The sequence below is a fragment of the Cheilinus undulatus genome, linkage group 11, assembly GCF_018320785.1.
Source record: "Cheilinus undulatus linkage group 11, ASM1832078v1, whole genome shotgun sequence".
NCBI lineage: Eukaryota > Metazoa > Chordata > Actinopteri > Labriformes > Labridae > Cheilinus > Cheilinus undulatus.
The window spans coordinates 32,335,829-32,363,439 of NC_054875.1; the positions used below are offsets into that span (position 1 = coordinate 32,335,829).

At 39.8% G+C, this 27,611-nt stretch overlaps 1 protein-coding gene across 1 annotated transcript in view; it reads right to left on the reverse strand.

Annotated features, from left to right (window-relative positions):
• Positions 1-27,611, reverse strand: part of samd10b (sterile alpha motif domain containing 10b) — an 80,252-nt gene that overhangs the window by 36,500 nt on the left and 16,141 nt on the right. Inside the window, exon 2 of the mRNA XM_041799782.1 lies at positions 9,198-9,382. Within this exon, the coding sequence (XP_041655716.1) occupies positions 9,198-9,382 (185 nt within the window). The remainder of the gene's footprint in view (positions 1-9,197; positions 9,383-27,611) is intronic.

A 27,611-nucleotide genomic window follows, 5' to 3' on the forward strand; every position in this document is an offset into this window, starting at 1 on the left:
TGAAACAAATTACATAATTTGTGTTTGCCCTATAAAACAACCCTTTTGAGCGTTTTCCTGATGTAGCAGCCCTTTTAGCAGGATGACTCCTGGAATATTATTAACAGTTACAACTGATTTTGTCAAAAATGGTTTAGTTAGGACAAATTATTTGAAGATAAAGGTTACATATGGTCCTGTTAAAAGGAAACCAACCAAAAACTTTTGCTGTCCTACTGAGTCAAAGTCAGAAACTTTGTATAGCAAACAATTACTGACCTCTTCCCTTAGATAATTTGTGGCAGTATAAAATGTCAAGCTACATCCTCCACTCCTTCTGACAGAGAATAGACACTATACGCATGACAGGAGGTCATTTGTCAGCAAAAACATGTGGTTTCAAGCAAACAAACCACGCAGCCGTCTGTTTGATAAGGACAGTCTCAGTGGTTCTACGGTGACGAGACAAGTGACAGCTGCTCCAACGCCCACACTGGCCAAATAACAAATCAATAAAGCAAAATCATCTCCATAATACTTTGGCTTAAAAGATGATATGAGATATCAATTGTCAGACTGAGAGGATGCAGCATTGCTGTTCTCTATGAGAAACTGTAACAGGCACAGCAGATCTCTGATCAAATGCTAAAAGCACCTGCAGGTATGTTGTTTATCCAACAGTTTTTTTCAACCCAATGAACGCATGATTTCTTGAATCAACTTTTATGGCAAACAATCCAACATTTGTAGTGAAATTTAACCATGTTTACATCAAGTAGCACTGCAAACTTAGCAGTCATCCTCTGCAAACCATAAAACATTGCACAGTAGGAATGGGTAGTAATACGCCAATACCCTATCCTGGGGTATTAAAAAACAGCTACGGTATTGCTTTAATTACCATTATGATGATGTGCTGTGTAATGCGAGCACTTTTATAATATATTCCTGAACATTATGTGTCCTTTTCCACCAGCAGTACCACTGCCTGTGAGTGAAAGTGATGAAAGAACTCCTGTTAATGATGTTGGGATGATGTGACAAATGATGAACATGCAAATATGTACCTGCACATATATGCTCGTGCCATGGCTTGGCACAGAATGTATTAATGACTACAGGTGCTGCATCCTGCAGCAACAACATCAGGCAATTAAAACCACTGTAGGGTTTAAAGAAAGTTTAAACTTATCTTAAACTTTTTGATGTAAAATATACATGATGTTAATCAGTGCTTTTTGGTTTATTTTAGGAGCTGAAGTAGTTTGTGACTTTTTATAAGCTCCCCGTAAAGTGAACGTTGTGCAGGATGCAGCTCGCCATTGAAGTACAACATCGAAATAAATAGCCTTAACATTTAAGTCCAATCTTTATCTGTGTAAGAGCACATGAAGCATTACTTCATATATCCAGATCCTACAGAATAATAGTTGATTATTATTTCTCATATTACTTCTGGGAGGAACTGAGGGAAGAGGCAGGAAAAGAGCACGTCTGTGTCATAGATGGAGAAGAAAAAGAGAGAAACTTCATTTTCTCCCCTATCCTGATATAACTTATTTTACTAAAGTGTAAAACTTATGTTTCAACTTTAAATCACTTCCACCGCTCCTGTAAATGTCGCCTTATAAACACGGTTTTATTTTAGACTCAAAGCATTTTGATAAAGGACTAAATGAAGTAGTGCAGAGGTGCATGCTGTGCTCGAGCATGCACACCAACGAGTACTTATGTTGCTTTCAAACACCTGGAGGTAAAATTATGTACTGGTCCTACTATGGGTTGCACCAGCTGTGCGTAAGTTCAAACGTAGCCTAGTTTGAACGTAAGTTCTTACTGACGATGGAGTTTACACTCTCCTAACATTTAAGGTGTTGCACCAGCTGTGATAGTTTCAACGTAGACGTAAGTTATAACTTAAATCTTACACCTATCCTCTACTAGGTGTAAAGTCCTCCGTACAATATGGCTGTCATAGTGATAGCTCCATAAGACGTGATAACCCGGAGGGTGACGAGGAGTTGAGGATTTTACTGCAAAATTGGAGTCAGCACTGCGTTCTCCATGATCAATAACTGTTGTTTTCCAAGAACGGAGTTCATTCTCGCCGTTCACTGTTATATTATCTTGTGTTATTAGCGATTTCACCACTCGATATCAGTGTTGTTATTTATACTGGCCCTAGGTTTAGGCTGTAGACTTCACAATACTCACATAGGCAAAATGCCTTGTCATATTTTTCATCCACACTGGATGCTGTTTGATGAGTAATGGCTGTTAGCAAACGTTATTTTTAGCTGTTAGCATCTGTCGCAAACATGGGGTTAAAAATGCTTTTCAGTGATTGGTTAAAGTAAGAGAATATGTCATATCTGCAACAATATTTTAGTTTTAGTTTAGTTAGTTTGGACGTAAATCTCTACTAGTTAAGATCAACCTTATGTCTCTGTGGTGCAACCGAACAATGGCACAACTTAAGTTATAACTTAACTAGTTTCAATATAAGGTTTAGTGTGGACTTTACACCATAACTTTAGGCAGAACTTACGCATAGCTGGTGCAACAGGCTGCAGTTTTTGTTTTCCTTAGCCTAGATTCTGATGACATTTTGTGGTTCAGGAGTGGCTTGACACTAAGAACACAACACTTGCAGCCCATTTCCTGGACACGTCTGTTTGGTGGCTTGTGATCCACTGACCCCAGCCTCAGTCAGCTCTTTGCGAAGTTGTGTGTACTGAACCAGAGTTAGAGATTCAAGGCTTGGGAAACCTTTGCAAATTGGACTTTTCCACAATGTTCTATTATTATTATTATTTTTTAAAGATTTATTTTGGGCATTTTTGTGCATTTATTTGATAGAGGAGGACAGTGGATAGAGTCAGAAACAGGGACGAGAGCAGGGGAGAGACATGCGGTACAGGGCCTCAGGCCGGATTCGAACCCCAGGCCGTCTGCGTACATGGGGTGCGCCTTAAACCACTAAGCCACCAGCACCCCACAATGTTCTATTATTTGAGATGGTGGATTTCAGATTTTTGTGAGACGTAAGCCGTTATCATCAAGATTAAAACAAAAAATTCTTCAAATGTTTCACTTCGTATGAGATAAAATCTAGAATATAGCCTATGGAAATTTAAATTTCTGAGGAAAATCCCAGGTAAAAATATGGTTTACATAATATTTCACTGTTTTGAGAAGCACACATCCTATTTTTCTTGTTCTACAACTTTAAAGTTATTCACTTTAAGTCTTCACAAATAAAAAAAGAAAGAGACGTTTTATTCACAAGAAACTTAAGCTTAGTCCAGCACTTGATTATAGGTTATGTCTGTTGAAATCCCTCAGGGACACATGCTTTTATCTGAGTGCAAAATATTCTTTTTGTTGAAAAAATTAAGAATTCTCTCAGAGAATTTTGATCACAACTCTCAAAAGGGAACTCTTGATTCATATTTCGGCAAGAATCACACAGCCCTACACTCTTGTAGCAGACATTTATTTGAGTCTGACCTTATTTTACTTGTATTGTTTGGCTGAACAACCACAGCAGACCAGCATAACAACCACAATGATGGAAACTTGTGGTAGATTCCACACACTTATTCGACAAGTCGCTAAAATAATGAGCTCGACTGGAGCAGCCATCTTTTAAATGTAAGGTGTACCTTATTATCTTTTTTCCTAAACAGTGGACAGAGCTTAAATGCACTGTGTAGTGAGTTTGTGTTTCCCTTCTTTTGTTCACGTCTTCTGTTGGTGTATGCTGAAAAGGTCAGCTGCCGTACTCTGTAATGAGGAGGGAGAATAACCAGACTCTCAATCGTAACTCGGTGCCACAAATAACAGAATAAGGGCCACACTTTCTGCTGCAGGTTTGATTCTGATTTAAGGAAAGCACACACAATCTCTGCTGTTACTTCCCAAATTGTGTCTGTGTTATTCCACCTATTCCCTCACCATATATTAAGGCTCATCTTCAAGCTGTGTGTCAGACAGCAAAATAAGCCACCCACAAACCTCTACCCTCACCCCATCTGGCGACCCAAACAACAGCCAATTCAAGAATGGCACTGAGGTTGCTCCAGCTACACAATGAGTCATTATTTAGAAAAGATGGGTCGGCAAAAAGGTCCGCTCGCAGCAATGTAACAACACAAATGAGTAAGCTAGCTCCATGTAAACAAATGCCATCGACCATCACCGAGTTGCAATCTGCCAAGGGTTGCATTGTTTCAGCTGCTTATATTACAAATCAGCCTGTTTTATGGGCCCTAATTAGGGAATAAACAATATATTTACCACCTGCTCGTTTGCTCATTCAGCACTTCATTAAAGGCAATTTAGAAGTTCATAACATAACTTAAAACATAAAAACACATTTTGCTTGCACTTTACTGAGAGTGTGTACATCCATGAACATCTATGTGTGTCTACACTGTTAGCACTGTAATAACAAGCTGAGGTACTTGACAATGACTGTCATGTTTGCACATGCACTGACACAAATCCTTATTGTCTAGTCTGCATTATCATGTTTGTTTGTGCATAATGTGTGAATGTGTTTTTATAGGAGAAAATGTGCTATAATAGCTTTGTTCAACAGATTGGGAAGAGTCCCCTGATCCCCCCTTATATAAAGAAGCTGAGCTGTGTTTCACTTAACTGGCTCCTTCATTACCGCTGATGTGTGCACAACCAGTGTAATGAAGAATAATCTAATCATCACTCCTGAGAGAACTGGACACACAAACATCAGTCCACAAAGACTAGCACACCCATGGTCACAGATTCTGGGAAACTGCAGCGGCACAAATAGACACTGACAATTTTTTTTTTTTTTTTGTGAATGCACAGACACACACACACATCACAGAGTGCTGGACTGCTCTCCCAGTTGTTGAATTATGCATTAAGAGGCTTGTTGCCACAAGGAAATGATAAGCCTTACTTCTCATGGTATAGCGGAGGTTTAATTATCCAGTCTCTGTGTAATCACATGGAAACAGCTTCCCACTCCTCTTTTATTAAGCCTTTTATAGCTTTTATAGCTGAGGGGGCACTCTTTTATGAATTATTGAGTATCCTTGCTGTGCATATGTACATCTTACAACAGTACAGTAGCAAAATTTATAAAAGAGAGGGAAGACAAGTGACCTCCATTGGGCTATCTGCTCTGTTTCACACAGAGAGTAGGTTGTTGTGTCACATGCTTTTAGGTTAAGCACAGGCAAAATGCCTTAAAATAGATGATTGTCCTTTTTTGTTTTGCCTCTCTCTGGTACTGCACAGATGGGATCCTTTTTTTTTTTGCACTAGAGTGATGCGTTGAGGTAAATGAGGCTCTGGCTGCTATGCTTAAATCTTACAGCTGTGCAGATTCAGTTTAATCACCACTCAGTTATGTTATGGCTGTCGCTGAATTTTGAGGACAAACACACTCCTTGGATGAAAATAAGATTTTTATCTCTGTTGGATATATCTTATATTTCTAATAGTCAGATCTATGCAGTATTTACTCCTTTGTATAAGCAGTGTTACATCACAAGTAGTGAGGTATCAACTCCTGTACCACTACTTCATTACATAAGCCCCTTTCTCCCTGGTGGTGCTCTACCACAGACTTAGGTGAGGCCAGCCAACATCACGAACAAGATAAAACAATTAGCCTCTCTGATACCACTGATGTTTGACAGCTCAGGAAGCAGCACAGACGATGACGCACTCATGTTCTGTCTGCTCTCTCTGATGTTAACACACTATCTGCCCCAAAGCACATATGGATTTTTTTTCCCTATTTAAGTCCATAGAGCTTCATTACTGAGCTCCTTCTCTGCTATAGCTAAAGATACTGCTATAAAACATACATTCCTTTTATGAGATGCAAGTAAATTCACACAGGACCATATTTAATTAGAGCAGAGCTCCACCCCTGAGGGAAATAATATTTTCCTTGCCAAGCTGCTTACAAAAGTTTCATCTCCCACTGAAATAAAATTCAACTTAAAATCACAAAAGTTAACTTTAAAGGAATAATTAGGAACTTAATGCCACAACATAAATTAATTTCTTCTGCACTTGTGATAATGAGCTTGATACAATGAATGGATTTATAATGACCACAGAGCTGCCTGAAGTATTCTTTACTTACAGTGAATGAAGATATTGCATTCAAATGATCATTTTGTATTTTTTATGATCAGACAGCAACTAATTTAAAATGATTTATGTTAACCATGCAAGAACTGATAAATGCTGTCATGTTTTTTTTTCCACGTTCTTCTCCAGTGTTTTTTATTTCACTTAAAACTTGAAGCTCCAAGTAAAGATCTAAATATAGACATCAATATCTTCACTACTAATATTAATTATAATTTCATGGAGCCTACTCTCTCAGCTGCCAGACTGTATATTCTCTTTGATAAAAACTGATGTTTAGGTCTAGAGCAGGGTTTCCATTAGCTGGTATTTACCTGTCTTTAGCCCATTTCATTGACTGATATCCAGTAGATACAAATATTAAAGGCCAAAATGTCCAGCTGAAAACTATGTCAATTACCAAATAAACAGAGAATATATATATTGCAAGAATCCTTTAATATAAACTCAAAGTAATTTTAGTCCAAAAAAACTTCCTGTTCAGTGCTGGGGTTGTTTGTGTAAGTAACACAGCACATGGTTAATTTAGGCAGAAAATGTTCATGTGCTCAACATGGATGATGCCATAGCCTTTATCTGGGAGAGTTCAGAGCTACTGAAACTTATACAAGGAAAGCTAGTCATCGATGCAGGTAACAAAGAAGCTGAATCAAAGGGAACTGAAGATTGCCGAGCAGCATAAACACTGACCCAGCGGCTGGGACAAGGATGTGCCTGGGCCAAGCCGAGGGTTGTAGAGGACTTTGATGAGTGGGTAAACCTGCCTGTGATGAAGCGCAATTGTAATCAGCACAGAATCATATCATGCAGAAAGGTTTGGGTCATTTGGTCTGATAGCGAGAGCAACATCTCACTTCCCCAAAGCTAGGGGCACTTGCTGGCTGATCAGCAGCGACAGTGAATGTAACTTCAACAGTGGAAAGAACTAATGATGAGAGGGGGAAAGCACTGAACAATCCACAGTTTACACTTTTGTCTTTCTTCAGGACTACTCCAAAAAAAAAACCACAATGGTTGGATTTACTGTTTTAGTGGAGGTTACAGTTGAGATCATCAGTTTATTTGGACAAATATTTGTCAACTGACAGTAAGACTCAATTTTCCATTGAAATGTAGAGTTTTTTTTGGATCAGGACCCAAAAAATAGGTTGCAAAACTATTTTTTAGTGGGCTGCAGATGCAGCCTAGGAAAAAAATATGCTGCAAAAATGGAACATTATACTCTTATGTTGTCTTTGTTGTGTCACATCTTTTGTTCCATCTCATATCCAGACTGCCTCATTTTTCATAAAACATTTGACTATGATGAAAATAAAGACTTAAGAACTTTGGGTCATTGTTTGTGGTTTAGGAGGTGTAATGCGTCCTGATCCTAGACCAGTTGAGAACAACTACCCTACAGTACCTGCCAGCTCTAAGGTTAGAGCCACCAGAGCCAGAATCCCATTAATACTTAAGTGCTCAAAAGTCTGAGTTTTTATTTTCTCATCCTGCATTAAAGCTTCAGGATGTTTGATGTGAACACTCCCTTTCCTCATGCTGCTCTTCAAAATAAAAGTCTTCTATGCAAAAGAGGTGAGGAGAATTTTATTTTGACAAACTTGGTGGGAAAAGAATATGTATTTTATCAGACAATCAACTTAAGCATGACATTACTGTGCACTGTGGTCATAGTGCAGCTGCCTGTCTCTGTATTACAGCGGGAGAGAAAATTCTGAGTATTTTCTGTCATAAATCACTGTTATGCTACATTCAATAACCTGTCTGCCACCATGGCTGATGATTTGGGCCAATTCACCCCACACTAAACAAAAACAGGCATTTGGCTAGTGGCTAATTTACGATGAAGGAGAAGCTAGCCAGCTAAACAACAGACTGTCTGATAACGAAGCACTCAGTGCTTTTGTATTGTTGTTGCATTGAATAACTAATTTATGGCTTATATGCGTCACAAAACCCTATTTTGCCTTGCCCAAAAAGAACCGAGCCCTGAGAGTGGTGAAAAACTTTGTAACGGTCAACATCCAAAATTCAGTCAAGCATTGCTCTCAGTCTTTTCATGTTTACAGCAACTTCATTCCAACACATCTAGTGCGTTTAGGGATTAGATTGCTTTGCAGGGACTTTAAAGATTAGATGAAGGTTTTGATATTAATGATTCTAAATTGAGGTGGCCACAGTTGTCTTATGAGCAGATGGGAAGGGATAAATCATTCTTCGTATATCTCATGAATCAAAAGTCTGACAAGATAATCTTTAGCACTAGTAGATAATCTGGCCTTTTCTGACTTTGGTTGGAACTGGTCAGCCTAATTATACTGCAGTCTGTACCCTATTTTAGTCTTGTTTACACAGAGGAAGGTAAGACTGAGAAAAGCTGCTCTCTGACTGGTCCAAGAGGACACGTAACAGTGTATAAAATATATGTGAGATCAAATGTGTGTAACTTAAGATTAGAAAGCTGTGATGAGAGCCAATTTTTCCTGAGTTCGATCTGTTTCTTTTCTCTGCAGGAGGTATTTGGTAACGACTAAATGATTTTGTTATTTTACATAATTAATGAGTTCATTTTTGGTAGCAGGCCTAAATAAACTTTCATTTCTGCTGTGTAATCTGCAACCTGGTTGTCCATCCTTTTCCACACACACAGCATACACACTCTATAATCAGGATTTATAATTACAGACTAACAGCTAGAACTCAAACTCAATTGGTACTTGGTTGAACTGAAAATAAATCCACTTTTAGATTGTCATTTAAATAAGGCATGTTTCCTTTTATAAAGTCCTGCAATTGCCCAGTGGCCAATTCTTCCAAAAATCTTCAGCAGCAGTGACAGATCATACATTTCACAGCAGATTGCATCACCTATTGCTCCAAGTCTGGCCTGGGCCTGAAAAGCATTTTCTCTTTTTCCATGCTTGTTACATTCCCCTGCTATCTAAACCATGTCAGTGGTCTCTAATGTGTTTTTGAATGTGAAAATATTGAAAAGCCTTTCTCATGCAGTGTTAAAACTCCTCTTCTCTGCTTCAGCTCTGTTTGTGTGGATATCTTTATACCTGGATGCCCTCTGTGCCGGGCTGTTGCAGGAGTTTGACGGTGCGTGTGTGTGCTGTTTTCTGGCCACGGCCGTCGTGCCAGGTCAGGTTGCTGCCTCCGGCGCGACGCGGCAGCTGGTAGCTCAGCTCTTCAGCAGACAGCGTGTGCTCCAGGGAAGCACGGCAAAAACTGAAGCTGGACGCCGCTGAGAGTAGGGAAGAGTAGGAGAGGAAAACAGAGAAAGTTAAACATAGAAGTATTCTCTCTTTTTTCACATTTTAAGAATTAAGTTTGTGCTTTCTTTGTTTAAATGGTTTGACTACATGTATGCCATGAACTGAGCAACAGGAACAACAAAAAAAAACTCTCCAAATACAAATTATTGATAATCCTCAAAGAGCTTAACAGGCTGCATTCACTTCAGATTACATGCTTTGTGTGCCGACTCTCTTACAGCCTCAGACAGATGGAGGTTTTGGGGATATAGTGGGCAGCAGTGCTACTCTACTGTGATCTCCAATTATTCTGAGTGCATATTCACAGGGGCAGCACATGATTTTTGGAATTGTATCTCTGCTAGATTAGTCCTTGATTATTTAAATCCTCCACCATGAATATTTGATTTCTTCTCTTCCCCTTTCTCTGTCTATCCATCCTCTTTTCCTCCCAGGACTGAGAGTGAGCAGTGAGAGCCAGGCAGACATGTTGTTAAACTGTGTCTCAAAGAGACACTAAGCATTCTTGATGTGTATTATAAAAGAGGATTTGAATGAACATCAATGTGTGTTACTGTAGATACAAGACAGGGGAGGTACAAAGAATGATTGTAGTTTAAAAATGAGATACCTTCAGTTAAAAAAAACTTTTCTGAGCTGTTACAAGCCAAAAGCAGATTTGGTTCAGGAAGATATTGGAGCAAAAACATTTCTTTTACTAAGAGGGCTGAAAGTTAATACAGTGTTGCTCCAGTTTCCTACATTAGATTAAATTCTCCCTTAAATCTGGTAAAACATGTGCATTTAAAAGCAGTCAGAGCAAGGCATAAAAAACAGTCATTATTTTTTTTTTAATTTGTTTCTCTTTGGGAGAAAAAAAAGAAATGCAGTTTTTAGTTTCCTTTATCCCTCCTTATCTTAGCCCAGAGTATTAAAAAAGGGCTAGAGATTATTTTAATGCAGTGTTTAAAGTTGCATAAGATCTTTCTGATATGATCAACCATGTGTCTTTTTATTGTGTCTTTTAGTGGACTTTTGCACTATGCTTGTGAGGTAAGGGGAGAGAGAAGTATGCAAAAAGATATTACTATGACATATGGAGGTGTCACAAACCAAAATTTTAAGTTTGATACAATACTAGTTCAAATTCAATGATGCTTTGATACAGCAGCAACAGAAATGATCTCCTGGACACCCAAAACCGCTCAGTTCATTTATATATTTTGTTTAATTCCAACTTGCCCATAATAGAGAGGTTCACCCAAGTACATACATAAAAAATTTCACATACTGGTGAAAGGCAAATTTAAGAAAATTTAAAAAAAGGTAGAGCCTACTTAAAATTAAATAATTCCTCTGCGTAATCATTGATCAACCAGAAGAAGTGTCTGCAATGATTCTATTCTCTGTCTGTAATTGATATTTTTCCTTATGAAGGTAATTTTACAGGAGTGTTTTTGCAGGTGTGAAGCTGTCATCTGTCTGATGGTAAGGATGTAAAGGAAAACTGTTAGGGACCATGACATATGAGACTGTCTCTTCTCTGCTCTCCGTCTGGCTGTACAGACACCAACATTACCTTGTGCATCTATGAGATGCAAGTGGAAATTAGGATGCTTTCACACCTACCCTGTTTGGTTCAACTGAAACAGTTCGCCTACAGCGTAAGTTCGGTTCTGTGTGCCGATGTGAACGCTGACCACCGAACTCTAGCCAAGACTGCATGAAAAGGCGGGTTTCGTTCTGCTTATATTTGCATTCTGGTGCAGTTCTAAGTGTTGTAAACAAAAACCGACCTCGATCCAGCCTAACTCGAGAAGTATTGAGCTTTTTTTTGGATTAAATCAGCTATCGTAGCTGGAGAAATAGGTGTGAAAAACTACAGACTGAAAGAGCTTCAGAAACAATCACGCATGTGTATTTTTCTCCCTCTCATCGGGCTGCTGTCTCTGTGGAAAATATTACAAAGCCAACAGACATCAATCGTTTCCAACGCATTAGCTGTACCAGGATTTATATTCATTTGTCTACCTTTCGACAGATAACATGATCCAGGATGAATTAATGAATGCACATGCTGTTGGCTCAGCCATTCTGCCTCGCAATGGCAGACGTACACAGACTATAGGTGGTGCTGAAGTGCTCATACTATCATAGCTTTGGCCTTTCCAGAGGGACAGATGTCTCTGTTTTTGAGGCATCACTCCCAGGAAAGCTGTGAAGACTTGATTAGTTGATGTATTATAGGAGAAATAACGCAATCCGTGATCAATTAACCAAGAAACATTCTCCACTCACACACTGACAGGCAGATGCACGCACATACACATTGTGCTGTGGAGTTCGCTGATTCTGTCCTTCTTATGAATGAGCTGGTTGTTTTGGATTTCTCCTGTGATATGTTGTCTTCTGCAGTTGTTAAAAAAGTGCAAATGATGTTACTGGGCCCCGTTATCACATTGATTAAGATAATTTTAATATGATGTAATAACAAAGTCTGTTCTCACATGATTATTTTTAATTATTCACTTATTAAAGATTTATTCACCGCTCTGAATTATTCATTCAAATGAAATTAACTCATGGCCAAGTGTCAAAGTTGGCAAAGTTGTACAGAGTGGTGCAGTTGTGACGTAATTTTGTAGGCAAACCCGGAAGTTTATGTCGAATCGTCGCACCCTTGGCGTTGAGCCTATGGGATGTTTCAATGGGTTTTTGGATTATTGTGGAAAATAAGATCTGTTTCCAATAAAAGTTTATGAAACTTGCACGTTTGGTTCATAAAGATAATCTTCATAAATTAAGCATCATATCTGGTTAGTCAATGAAACTGATGAAAGTAAAAGCTAACGTCATGCTAAATTGAACTACGACATGGTCAACTGATTTTAATGTCATCACCTGCGGATACAAGTGAGCAGCAGGCTCAGACGCCGCGCTTTGGATAATGACATATAATCTTCCCGACAAACGCTGTGTTCCCTGTTAGCTGTCCTTTAGCAACTGCCTTTATTAAGATGTGAAAAGATGCACAACTCTAAGGTGGGGCACGTTTCAGATGTATTTTATGTTGTAGGATAAAACGTTAAAATCTCTTAAGCTTGTGTTAACCACAGACCTTATTTCAGGCATGTAACCGAAAACTCAGTCAAAAGTCCCATAGACTTTTAGACAAGGAAACTGGAAGTGCTAAAACTGTAACCCACTTTTGCGTTTGAGGACTTATTCCTGCACCGCTCTATTATAAACCACAAAAAAAAATAGACCAATCATTGCCCCCGTGTAATCACAGACCAAAGTTGATGTCGTATGTAATTATGTTATAAACTGGTCCTTGATTTGGACCAGCTCAGCCAAACTGGAGGTGTGACCCAGACCCTACTGACCCAGACTGAGAGACCATTTAAAGGCTCAGGAAACCTTTGCAGGTGTTTTGAGTTAAATAGCTGATTAGGGTGTGACACCATGACTTTCCAATTTTGAACTTTTTCACAACATTCTAATTTTCTGTGACACTGAATTTTGGGTTTTCATTATCTGTAAGCCATAATCATCAACATTTCAAGAAACAAAGGCTTGAAATATTTCACTCTATGTGTAATGAGTATATATAATACTGTATATGGGTTTCACTTTCTGAAATGAGTGACAAAAAATATTGAACGTTTTCATGATATTCTAATTTTTTGAGATGTACCTGTAAGTTGAATGTTAGGCATGTGGTAACAAAAAGGTAATTAAGAGTTGAAATTTGACAACCTTGATGACATCAAAAATAGACAAATAAAAAGATATTTAAAAAAAAATTAAAGAAGTGTTCCAGAGCTGCAAAACAGACAAATATGCTGAAATAAGGATTGTCATGCAGCCATGTTAAATGTTTCTCTTTAAAAATGCACCTGGACTCCACCAGGATGGATTTTTGCCTCCGTTTGGTCTTTCCAGACCTGCTTGTGGAAAACACCTGGTTGAGTTGCAGGAGGGAAAACACTTTTTCTTTACTCTGGAGTTTGCTCAAGTGAGCAACACTGAATACAGAGTTCACACAACCATGATGGAGGAATGAAAAAGAGGGTAGGGATGAAAAGAAGAAAGGGCTGTCAGGAATCACTGATGTGTAACCTTTTCCACCGCTCTTTCTGCGTATACTGCTTTCTTTCTCTGCATGCCCTCTTTTCCTTTTTCTTTATGTTGCCAGTTTTAGTATCTTGTGATGCAGCCTTGTGTTTTCTCGATCTCGCTCTCTCAGCATGTATCTTCCTGGTTGTCAGGTCCTTGGGGTCGTCAGGACAAACCCAGCCCAGCCCTGATGTAATTACTGCCAGTCAGACAGAGGGAGGAGGAGACAGAGGGAGGAACGTGGGAAGCTAAGCGCCTTGCGACCCTAAAGACCTGCCAATCTCACGGCAAGAGACAAGAGAAAATGCAATAGCAAGAGCAACTCAGACAAGACAGGGAGAGGGAGAAGAGGGCTGTAAATTAGCACTAGGTCCGTGCTCGCTCACAGTAAACTGATCTGGATGTGGTGATGCAGAGGAGCTCAGAGGAGGAGGAGGGATGACATGTTAATCGACCACGAAACAACTTAATTTCACAAGCTGTTAAGGACAGAGCTTTTCCGATTATTAGGCAGGGACCACCCTACTCTTTATAGACGTCACTTTAGAGATGGAGATATGCAGGATCATGACTTCCCAGTTCCACTGAATTTTCACTCTCTGCCACAAGGCCAAACTACGACACATCCAGAAGTCATAAAACGAAGACAAAGAGTTCATTCTGCCAGCTTAAATGGACTCGGCTGGCTTAACCTCCTGGCACAGGATAAAGCTGGGAATCTAGAAGCAGTCAAAAAGCCATTAAATATCCATAGAATTCATATGTCGTCTTCATTACATTGACATTGAAACGTATGCTATCGATGTTTGCTTAAGTAACTGAGCTTTAAGGAAATGCATTATATGCTGAAAGAGACTGAAACCAAAGGCTTCAGCAAAGATGCCGTGTTAGAGCTCAGTGTCTTTAAATGGATTTTTGCATTCTGGGCTGATTTCCATCCCGGCCATTCAGTGGCAGGGGTTATCTATCACCTTTCCTTGTCTGTCTCTACATGCATTTGATCAGCCTGGACACCCGCCAAATCTCCTCTATCCTATTTGTCGCTAACTGGTATTGTATTATCTCTGGCTGCCCTTGCAGGAGTCTTTTATCACCTCCAGTTGAGGGATGGGAGAGTAGCTAGAGGAAGGAAGGGATGAAAAGCACAAAATGTGACTCGTGCCTCTGAATTACAGCTGGCGAATGAAAGAGAAATGAGAAAATATGAAATGGTACAAACTTATAAGATGTGCACTCTTTTAGAGGAAAGGGATGGAGGGAAAAAGGGAAAACTGTTGGTGTTAGAGGTGCCAAAATCAAAGGCACAGTGTCAGGCAGGTGTTTGTGTGCTTGTGTGTGTATATGGAGGGTAGGTAGGTCAAAACGACTCAGCCCAGTGGAGTGTAGCCTCATATCACCTCCTCTTGACTGAGCGGCATATCTGTGCAGAGTGGCCGCTAAATCTCAAAGGTATTCCCTTTTGAAAAGGTAATTAAGCCGTTAGGTACGGCAGCCCGGAAGGTCGTTCCAAGCCAAATCCCACAGTAGATTAACATGGCATCGCTGGACATTACTCATTTGACTCCAAATGAGGGAATCTAAATTAGCCCTTGTGGACTATTTTGCTGTGTAGGCTTTTGGTAGAAGTTTGATTTTTGCATAACCTTGGCATCAACTTCAGGGTGTGTTTTTTTTGCCATCCTCTTGCATGGAAGATGAGGCAAGTGGTCTGGCTAATCCACTTTAGTTCAGGCGTCACAGACAGGGTGCCACGGTGTATTTCACCAGCATGATACTGGCATCAGCTTCCTCCTCTCCTACTGAGCACCTCTTATTGAACTCAAAAGATAAAATTTCTATTTACTGTCCAAGTTTTATATGAAAGAGGAGAGGGGGGGAGAAAAATCTCAGTTATCCTTATTACTCTAATCTACGATGGGGTGAACCTTCATCATGCAGAGATTTCATGCCTGTGTTACACTTTCAACCTTAAGTCCTAAGTATAGCAACAAACAGGCAAATGCTGCCAACTCTCACTACATCTTTAGCACATTGAGCAATAATCCAGGTTTGTTGGTTCTATAGTTGAGTTCGAGGGGGGAAGCACGAGGCTATTTACAACTCTTCCACTCCAACAGACCTGGTCCTCACCCCAGCAATGAGCCATGAAATTACTCTTTTTGAATGAATATGAAGGGGTGAAGAAGAACTCTGGTTGGATTAAGGTTTAAAAATATATAAAGTACCCAGAAACCCAGGGGGCTTTTCCCATGATGCATTGCAGTCTATTACCTGCTTTGGCATGAGACACCATCATAAGAGCTAGAGCTGAGGTTTACCTCTCACTATTTATCAATGTCAGGGAAACACAAGAAAGTCATACTAAAAACATGCTGATTCTGATCAGGACTCCTGAACAGCATTTCCTGACTGAATAATGAAAGATGCTTATTTAAAACTGCATTACAGAGTGAAGGTATATAAAAAAATGCAAATGAAATATTATTTTCCATAATAACAGAATGAATTGACTTGCCCTTACTTTTTTTTTTAGAGGTGTTCAGTTACTACCTTAAGAGCAATAGGTCTCATTCATATCTTCCTAAGATTTTTCTCAAATTTGTTCTCCAGAAATTTCTAAGAGAAACCTATGTGGGATTCATGACATGTTCTTAAACTGCTTAACTGTTTGCACCTGTGCTCTTAAATTGATTAATGCCAGGTGCTCCAAAGCTCTTAATTAGCATAGAGAAACACCATTGTTATGCCCATATAAGGATATATTAGGGCCATGTGCAAAGAGGGAGGGCACACAGGAGAGGAGAAAAAGCGAGATATCAGCAATGTCCAAGGTAAAAGGTCATAAAAACAGTTGCAATAGCTTGACAGTTGTAAAGCGGACAGCAAAATACATTAACATATGCAAAAGCACAATTTAGTTTATAGTTCGTCATGTATGATTGTAATTTTAAGAATAGGTTTAGTGAAATTGAAAGTAAAAATTATCCCACTGTTTCTGATCTCAGAAAGCCAGGTTGATTTCACTGGAACAGGTCAGCAAAAAATGTTTATATATGATTATTTTGATAGATCTTTAAGATTATTGACTAATGCATTGTGAAACAGTACTTTTACATGTCTGCATGCTTGCTGTCTTACTGTTTTGCAACTAATGTGTAGTACAAAGGTACAATATCTACAAATAAAAATAATTACACAGGTTTAAGAAAATACATTTAATTCAAATCATCATAAAACAGATGATTGGGTCTTTTATAGGAATTAAATAGTAGATAAATCTGTGTGAATAAATGTTTGTGTTGCCAGCATGCTAATGCATTATGACAATGACTCACTATGCCACAATGATAACTCACATCCCGCACATCTGTATAATCCCTGTCTCCTTTGGTTTAGGCCAGTGGATTGGAATTAAGCTGCAGAGATCTGTGCGTGCAGCCATGTGTATGGAGATTCAGGGTTCAGGATTCAAAAAGCAGGGCAATTATGGCTCACGATGCACAGAAGACACAGGTAGAGCTGAGATTATGCAAGTCACTGTTGAAGTCACTCTGCACCCTGGAAGATGACCTTGCCTTTTATCTTTTTAAGCAATGCTTGGGCAAAAAAATGCAAGGTCTAACAATGAGGACAAGATGACTTTATACTCTAACTCTGCTGACAGACAGCTCTATTGATTACCCATCGCTGTATCAGAGAACATACAATTACAGACACTTTAGATAAATCCCTCCCACACACAGAAGCAGGCATGCACACAAACACAGCGGGCCTAACTTCTCCACCCGAGGCCGCTGGCTGTCATATCTACTCCAGCTCAAAGGATCTCGCTGCATGTTTCACGCAAGAGGAGGAAAAGGAAGAGTGACACAGGAGGGAAGATGGGATACAAGGGTCTGGCATGGTCGTGCCCTCTTAAGAGGATGACGGGATAAGGCCCAGGGTAAATGTCGCAACCGAAAGACAGAAAAATGACCAACATGACACAGTCACAGAGGAGGAGAAGATTAATATTACTTGCATCGGAAAATGTTGAAAAGCGGAGGTGAGATGAGATGAGATCATGTGATTGTTTTCTCCGCATCACAGCCAAGCGCTCGTTCGATGACACGGGGGGACAGATTAGATCTCACTGACAATCAATAATACAGAGTGGAGCGTTAGAGGAGGGGGGACGAAAAGTTTGAGGGAGGAGGATGCGGGGTTTGATTAGGCTTGATTAAAATCAAGGACTGACAAGATCACTGAGGGCTTTAACGTGTACACAAGTATCATGGTTGTCAGATCAACTAAATTCTGGTGCGTCTTTATCAGTTGTCATAGCTTACAACTGTTATAGAAAGCCCAGCTTTGATTGTAATCACCATGTCAGGGTTGTTCATACGAGCTTTGCAACTTCATTTACATAGTGTACACAAATGATAATTAAATGAGTATATGTGTACCTAGATTAAGAACTTCCTGCTCTGGGGAAAAATTTAATCATTTACACCAAAATCATGTTAAAAATTTTTTTGATTGCTTTATACAAAGGCCTTTTGGTAAGAACAACATGAGTAGACGTACTTTCCAAAGGTTTTGTCAATGATACAGTTAAAATCAATCTAGATTTTAGACAACAATGTATCACTTCTTTTTCCAAATGGGTCTTTGGGGGGGGCTCAACTTTTCTAAGATACAACTGTGGGCAGGCCTATCCCATAACTGGCTAAGCCCCTGACAAACCCAGTGAATGGACACTCCCCAGTTGATTTATTTATGATGTCAGTGTATGTATGTTGGATCAGTAGCATTGTTGCTACTAGTTACCTTATTTTGGAGCTGAAAAGTGTGTCAAACTATCTCCTGGGCTCTAATGTTGAAATAATTCAATCGTGCTACTTTTCCACCCATTTCCCCACTTTTTTTACACTTTCTTGCCAATTCTCTTTGTCACCTTTAACCTATTCTTAGCTGCTTTTTGCCTGTTTTCCACTTTTTTGCACTTTGAACCCAGTTTAACTTTTTCTCGCTAATTATTGCAACTTCTTTTTACTGCTTTTAACCTATTAATGCTACTTTTTACCCTTGTTTCCATTTTTTGCTACTTTTAACCCATTATGGTCGCTTTTTGGAACTTTTTTGCCATGTTTAACTGATTATTGCTCCTTTTGCCCATTTTTGCCACTTTTAACCCATTTAACCACTTTTCACCCAAATTTGCCACTTCTTATGTCCACCTTTAACCATTTTTGCTGCTTTTAACTACTTTTTACCTATTGTTGCCAATGTTTGTCCACTTTTCTTCCCATTTTGCCAGTTCTTTTTGCCACTTCAACACATTACTGCCACTTCTCACACCCCTTTCTTCCTCTTAAGGGTGGGCTTACTTGGGGGTCAGAAAAAGGTTGGGAACCAATGCATCAGCAAATACAGTCAAATATGCCAATTGTCTTTAAATTAGGGACAATGATAGATGCATGGCAGGCCTTCTCCAAATTGAAACCAATGAGAGTGGCACAAACAATTTTAGAATATGAAGCTGTTCAAGTAAAAAGTAGGGCTCAACCAATTATCGGCCTGGCTGATTACTGAAGCAGAAATTTGGCATTTGGTGATTATTCGCAGTAGCATTTTACTTTCCCCATCATTGATGAAATTAATAAATAAAATTTGATTAATTGACCCATTTTTGCTGCTTTGCTTTTGTTTTCCACTTTTTTTTTGCATATCTTACCAATTTTTGCTGCTTCTCGCCCATTTGTCACTTCTATTTGTTACTTTTCACCTCTTACACTGTTTTTTGCTCTTGTTTTTCACTTCTTTTCCACTGTTAAAGAAAAGTTCTTTGGTCTGATGAGACCAAAATGACACATTTTGACCAATATAAAAGAAGCTACGTTTGGCAAGCACCCAACACTGCACATCATCACAAACGCACCATCCCCACTGTGAAGCATGGTGGTGGCAGCATCATGCTGTGGGGATGCTTTTTGACAGCTGGCGCTGGAAGGCTTGTAAAGGCAGAGGGTTAAATGAATGTGGCAAAATATAGGAAAATCTTGAAGGACAATTGTATTCTGCCTGCAAAAGAACTAAGTCTTAGGAGAAGATTTATTTTCCAACAAGGCAATGACCCGAAGCAAACCGTGAAATCTACACAGAAATGTTTTAAAGACAACAAGGTGAATGTTCTTGAGTGGCTGAGTCAAAGCGTGGTTGTGTGGTTGGACTTAAAAAGGGCTGTTCATGCCTGATCCCTGAGCAATGTGGCTGAGCTTGAGCAGTTTTGCAAAGAATGGAGTAAAAAAAAAAAAAAAAAAAGCTTTTCAAGCCTGATAGAGAGCTCTCCACACAGACTCAGAGCTATGATTGCAGCCAAAGGTTCATAAATACTGACTTGAAGGTGGTGTATATTTATGCAGTCACTTATTTTACATTACATATTTTATCTAATTGACATTACTTTGTTGAAATCCATTTTCACTTCGACATTAAAGATTTTTTTTGGAAAAGCCATTTTTTATTGACCATGATTGGTTTGTAAAATCAGTTAAAGGGTAAAACATCAAAGAGGATGAATACCTTTTATACACAATGTATTGGCCCTGAAAATCAACCTGCACAGTGTGTGGAAACAATACACTGTCTTCTCCAGTTGCACCTGTGTAAACTGACTTTCAGTAAACTGCAGATATGTGAGCAGTTGTCAGTTAAACTCATAACACTGGAGATCTTTGGTCTGAGCTGGGCTTTCGGAGGCCTTCAGTGCCAGGGACAATTAGGTCACACAATATCTATGTGAAATTGTATGACCTTATCTGTAAATATTGAGTGATCATTTGACAGCTATTGGTTAACCAGATAATCAATCTGATCATAGAGCCACTGTAATGTCAGGATTCACACTTCATATAAACCTGTGAAGAATCCATCTAAATTAGCCTGGTCATGACTTCCAAATGGATTGAGGCATCAGATGGTATAAAGGGTTATGGAAAATAACACTGAAAGGTCAAGCAGGCAAAGCTCTGCTTTATGCACATTTGGACCATTTTGAATCAAATTTCCCTGGTAGCTGCAAGGCATATAAAAGGGTTAGGCTATTTGCTCTGAATGGTTCAATAATTTCATGACACAAAAGGTCAAATATAACAAAATTTCACACTTTTACAACTCCAGAATTTTATGTTTGATGCAGCAACCATAGGAGAACGTTGCAATATGTTTGTGTTACGCTGAATTACAGACATTTCAGATGTGATTTAAAAATAACACGCTAGCCCTCAGCGCTCAAAGCTCAATGCTTGCTTTGATCTGTCTTTAAGACCCATCATTAACGCCACAGTCTCTGTATTCCACTTAAAAGAACAGAAAGATAACAAAAAGAAATAAATAGAGGCACATCACTTTTCAGCTTTAGACAGGATTGGCTATTTAAATATTTAGCGTTTGTTTGCAGCTGCTCCTGAAAGGCAAAATGCTCTGTCTGAGTGGATTAACTATGTTTGGGCACATAAATAAAAGCTGTGAAATACTCTATTTCTATCTTAGCTTAGCACCACTGCATGAAAAAACACAACCTAAATTAAGAGCAGGATTTATGTAATTATGCTTAATTTACCGCAAAAAGTAAAGCCTGCATCCAATTTCTTATTAAAGTCTCATATTTTGATTTCAAGAGCAGTTTAAGCTGATCATTTGAAAGTGAGAGCTATAAGCCAGATGGTTTGCTAATGAACCCTAAAGTGATTCAAGCAATCAGATAATCAGGTCTATGTGATTATCTGTTTGAGTTAAAATGAGCGCATGCTAGCTGGGGTCACAACATAAATACCTTCAGTGATAGCCTGCACCGCTGTCCGCCACGGATCCACAACGCTCTGTCTGCTCAACATAGAGAAATCTGCTCCTCACATTATATCTCTCTAAATTTGCCCACAAGGAGATTTCATCATCTGCAGCGGTTAATCCGAGGAGAGTGCGACCTTACACTCACAGCACGGTAAAAGCACTGGACTATAGTTCATTGTGATTATCACATGTGGTCTGTAAATCAATGGGGTGCACTCATGCTGTGGCCTGCTGAGAGAACAGGATGTAGAGGGCTCCGGCGCTCAATACTTTATTGAATGTCCTTAAGCCATCACACAAGTAGCCTACTTTTGTTCCTGCATGCATATCACTGCTCTTAGACCTCTGTGACATATAGGAGAAGAAATATCTGAGCAATGCAGAGTGGCAAAAATAACAAGCAGTCAATAGTACACACAGCAAACAAACATGAAGGTTATTGAGCACAGAGGGTTCTGCAAACAATGAAGTGGATAAATGACCGTTGCAGGAGTTAGCTGATAATCTGCTCCATGCTATCCTTGAATCCCCTGCACAAAGCGACCAGGATGAGAGGATAAAAGAAAATAAGAGCGATGAAAAAAGAAGGAAATAGGCTTATAGATTGGGTGGAGAGCTGGCCAGAGAAAAAATATAAAAGTTAATGCTACACAGGCACAGAAGAAGAAAAGAGCACAGGAGAGAGAGGAGGGAAATGTTCCAATGAATTTGAAGCTGACAGGGAGGGAAAAAACAGACAGGGAGTTAGTTTGAAGACTCATAAGCAGCATGAATGATTAGAAACAGCAGCAGTAAAGCTGCTGGTGGTGCTGGTTTTGGTACTTCTTTTGTAAGCCAACAGATTTCTGAAGTTTTGAAAGTTTTTGTTGTGCTCTTGTGTGATATGATCCAGGAAGCCGCCTCTAATCTTCCCCTAGAGAATGAGGCAGAACGAAAGAAAGAAGAAAGGTGTGTAAGAAGATGTAAAGGTTGTAGCAGGGGGGGCCACCACACACAGAGAGACTTATAGGCAATACTACTGAGACAGCTGAGTGGAGAATTGCAGCAGCGCCACTGGCAAAAACCATCAAACAGAGACATAAAGTAACTCTGCTCCATTTCCTCCTTGCTTTATTTCGACAAGGAACAAAAGATTCAAACTTTGCAGGCACTCTACTTTCTGTAAAAGTATGCACTCAGAGACTGAAAGAAAAATGATGCGACAATCCGAGAGTCTCTCAGCAGCAGAAGCAGCAGGTGTCTTCAGTAGGGGAACGAATGGTATGTGTGCGAGAAACATTCAGGCGTGTTTGGTACAAACCCATCAGGAGCTTCCTTGTTTTCAGTCAAACAGCGAAACAAATTAGCTCACACCTGGGGGGACTTGCCCATCCTCCCCCTCCCTGCAGTCCTACCTGTCTCTGTGAGTCCCCTGTAGCATGCTGTGCTGATTGGGGGTCTGTCTCTCCAAGCCTAATTGCCATGTTATCAGCAGTGCTCCTGCACCGCCACTACGCCCGGGCCTTTCAGTCAGATGGACATGCCAATTACACCTCCTCTGCTCACACACTTGTTCTTGCTCACTGGTACGGTTTGCGGAAGCTGCGCTGTCAGGTACAGCTGGTACAAAGCGGGCACTTTGGGATAAGACAAGGAGCAGAATCAAAGCCCTTTGTAGCTCTTTTGCACACATGCGGACACACATCGATACACACAAATTCCCAGCAGGAGACTCTTGTCCAGGCCAAGAGGTCCCAGGGGGAGCCCTCCTGATTCTTTAGTTTGAACACGCTCACAATGTCTTTCATTAACTGCTTTTTCTATCTTTCCATTTCCTTGTAGACAAGGTTCAGTCAGTACAACATGCAGTTAAAAAAGTGAAATTATTATGTAAGTCAGACTAATACTGGACTCTTAAAATGCACCTAAACATGTCAGTCCAACTGAAATAATACTAAATAGAACTGAAGGTTTCTCTGGCACAAGAGGCCTCTACCTGGGTTTTCTGGACCAAGGCTTTAACTACACATACAGGAAGAGAGACACTTAAACAAGGCTAGCACAGAAACTTTGTACCATCTTTGAATGAGCTCAATGATTTCATACTACATATTTTCTGTCATGATTCCTTTAGCGTATCATACACTTGGGCTGCTCCATTATGGCAGAACAGAGTGGTGAAACGTCCAAATTTTATTTGCTTAGATTGCCCGTTGTCAGTTTTCCCCATCATTGGATGAACTTTTGAGGTCCTTAAAATATGAAATTGTACATGCAAATTTGGCCTTGCAAAAAATGTACATTTTTTGGGTCTCCAACACACCCATCCCAGACTGTCTCAATAGCGCCTCCAACAGCTTCCAATGGTAGATCTTCTTCCTTTTAAGTTTTTCATAGAGTTCTGAAATTTTATGAGCAGGTGCGGCTCAAGGAGAGCAACAAAAAACATACTCGAACACGAACTACTCCTAGGAATTTCATCCAATCAACTTGTACTTGGGTATACAGCTAAAGTAGGCACTGATGATGTAAAATTATCAAAAAAAATGTCATTAGTCAAAAGCTGTAGCGTGGCGAGCCCTCAAACTTCCTTTTTTCATTAAATGTCCATGCTTGCACACATTCATATGGTTTTATTTCTTACAGATCATAGCGCCTCCCAATGGTGATGGGAAATACCGAGGTTTACAGCAGCCTACATGCTGGTGTTTTAAAACATTCTAAGATATCCACGTCAAATTTATGTCAGAAAAAAAGTTAAGCTCTGTACAAATCTCTGTTAGTTTTTGTCACAGTGTGTAACTTTGGCAGGGAAACAAACACTAAAGTCGCCATTTTGTCTTGCCATAGAGTTTTAAACAGTCTTAACTCTGGTATACGTCATCATGTCTGAGACAAACTTTATGTGCTTGACAGTGGTCCGTATCTAAGCAAATTCATATTTCAAAGTTTGATAAATTATACAGTGCCACCATCCTGAACAGGAAGTCACTGCTCCTGAATTTCACATTACAATTACTACATATTTGGCCAAATCATGCTGAAATTTGATGCATCCCAAGACGCTGACAATACACATACGTGAAGATCAAAAGTCAACACCAAAAATGTGGCCAGGGCAATTATTTGTTTGCCATAAAACAGGAAGTAGAACCTTCTGTGGGTATATAATATGAGTCAAGGCATGAAACTTGGCACACAAATTCTCAGTGTATGCTGAGATGATTAATATGAGTTTTGTTGGTGGGCATGGCTTATTAACTCAGTGACACCCCCTTCAATATTTATAAACTCAGCCCAGGTTTAACCCAGGAGTTTTAACATTTGTTCAGGATGCACAAAAAAGCCTCTTGGACCCCTAACCTAAATCTAACAGGAAAATTGCCATGTTTATTATTTTTGTTAAATACTGGGTATTTCAGGGGTTGTTTTTGAACAAATTCCTCCTAAGGCATTTATCAAAACAGCTTTAGCTTTGGTGTATAGTGAGAAGAGATGCCATTGGTCTAAGAGTTATCAAAAACTTTGAGTAATGGACATGAGTAACTTCAATCCCAGCAGCAGGTTTTGGGTGTGTTTCCATTCAAAGCTTTGGAGTTTATAGAGTTTGAAAGACGCACGTCCAGTCGAGGAGACAAATCGGAGCGTAACAGAGAGAAAGACAGCGAATTGTAGCGAGAATACTCACAATGCTGGGAGGAATAGAGGAATATTCATCCTCTGCCATGACTTCCAGTTGTCCGGTGAGACCATGGGTGCATCTGTTGGCACCTGTAGCGAAGCCAATGCTTTGCCTCACCATGTTTCCACCCCACCAGGGTGGGAGTAATCGGCGAATGCTGTGGTGGGGGGCACATGGGGGATGGATCCAGGAATTTTGTAAAAGATTCTTCACTATTGGGAGATAGGGCTAATGGCGGAGGTCTGCACTTTCCGAGTGCTTTTCTAGTTTTTTTTGCAGAGTAGTGACAAAATGAATACTACTCTCATATTTGTGCTACAGAGATGAATATAAACACACCAGTGTAGGACCTGTTAATTAGTGATCCAGTTTGTTTGGAGCAAAGGTAATGATCTAATAATATTTCAACAGAAAAAAATCTTTTACCCTTTGTGTAGATGTTTAATGCATGTTGTAATGAATAAATGCAACACGGTTAGCTCTGTACAATACTGCTGGATTAAGCATTTTTTCAAGATGCCAGTCTCTAACTATTAATGATTATTGTCATGATTCAAAGTCATCAAAAAGTCAAAATGAATGACCATGAGTTCCAATCGACCTGCTGCTCATCCTTCAGGCAGACCTGAAATTTATGCAAAGTTTGAAGAAAATCTCTCAAAGAGTACTTGAGCTATCACGTTCAAGAGACTGGCCCGGACAGATGAGTGGATGCAGCCTCAGGCTCTGGTTCTTGACTGCACTAAAGTATAAAAGACAAACTAAATAGGGGTGATACTGGTATTGGCAGATATTTGCTTTAAAAGTGAAATATGGTATCAGCAGATATGAACATTTCTGCCAGTATTCACAGCTGACATAATAGCCATACATATAAGCAGTATAAATCTTATCTCAGCCTTAAATATAGTCAAAATGTACAGCTGTACCATCAGGTATGGTAGCTGTGGTAGTTGCCTAGGGCAGGGGTTCCCAAAACTTTCAGCCTGTTTTTTTTCCAATATCGTGCATGTTTAAATGGATGCACATTTAAGTGTTTGACACCAACTTGCACATGTCAACAAAACACTCCTGAAGCAAACATTTTTTGTTGTTTTTCATATAAAGCAAATATTAAATGAATCTGTCCATTTCTATGTTAATTTGACTACCTTACATCCTTACAGTGACATAAAATTGGCAGCCACCCACCGCTCAAACTGTAAATTTCCTGAAAACAATCACTACAGTAACTGTCAATGTAATTAAGTGTTTAGGAAACCTCTTCCTTCACCCATTTGCTGTTTCTCATACATCACAGAGCACCATCAATGTCAGCTTTTCAAACTCTATTAGCTCTCTATTGATAACTCCCCTAATGTTGACTTCTAATGACGCCAGATGTTTCCCAGACAGCACAGGGAAGTCGAGGCTGCTGCTCTCCTCTCAGGGACCCCACCATTAATCAACCAAAGTGTGTGTGCATCCATGTCAAAGTGTGCACTTGCTTGTTAATGCTGGCACTGCCGCTTCTCATGGTGTGTGTCACAGTGATTTTCAGTTCTGTTCCAACATAGCCGTGCCAGGCCGGCACTAGTCCTCTCTCTCTTCCACTCCACAGATCATCATGATCACCCACGGACAATCTCTCACACACATGTAGCTCCACGCATCGAAATTTAAAGATACTCCAAATGATCCCACTGGCAGGGCCTATCATGTTAACAGTAGGGCACTAATAGCTCATGCATGGGCAACCTGGTCTAATCCACATGCTTTGTCTCTCAGTGCACGCACACCCCATGCCATCACATTGAATCATGTTAATACACCCCCTGATTGTGGGCAATTTTCACTTCTGATGAGAGGGAAGAGCAGTGAAGAGCTTTATTATCCAACCATTAATTTTTTCATTTTCAGCCATGTTAGGCGCACCTATCCCTTCTCCTATCCCTCAGTACAGTAACAGCACTATTCTCTGCTGTTATCAATTATGAAGGCATCTAAACCCGTTTAAAAGTTTCTGTAGCTCTGCCTCATCGTTGCTGATCCCCTTTGAAAAGTCATCCACTGATGGCAGAAATACTTGCAAATTTAATACATGGCTTGTGTCAGTTTTTATTCCCCCTTTGGAAATCTTCCTCTCTGACACGGTTGATGACTCAGCCTTCAAATGTGCACAAGAGGACACACGAGTGCATGAACTATGTATGTAGGTTGAGTTAAGTGTGTCTGCTCTTGTGTGCATTTTATCCTGCAGAGACCCAAAGCCTGCGCAGCGCCACTGACCTGATATGTAGGGCGAGACCGAAACGCTGGGATGTGACAGCTTAGAGCCCGCCCCCACTAACTCTGACTGACAGCTCCGTAACCTCGGCTGCCTCCTGTGACAATAGCTCCATTTTGCTTCTACATTAATGTCTGTCATTTCAACCCAGATATAAAAACATTTTCCTGGGCAAAGTTCTTTAAAAGCACAGTAACAAGACTGGAGGATAAGAGGAAGAAACAGCTGCTTTTAGAGGGATATAGTGGTGCATTGATGGACTGATGGCTGCTCCTTAAAGTGACACGTTTTGAAGCCAAATATACACATCCAACATGCATCACCATGAGGGGTTTTCAGT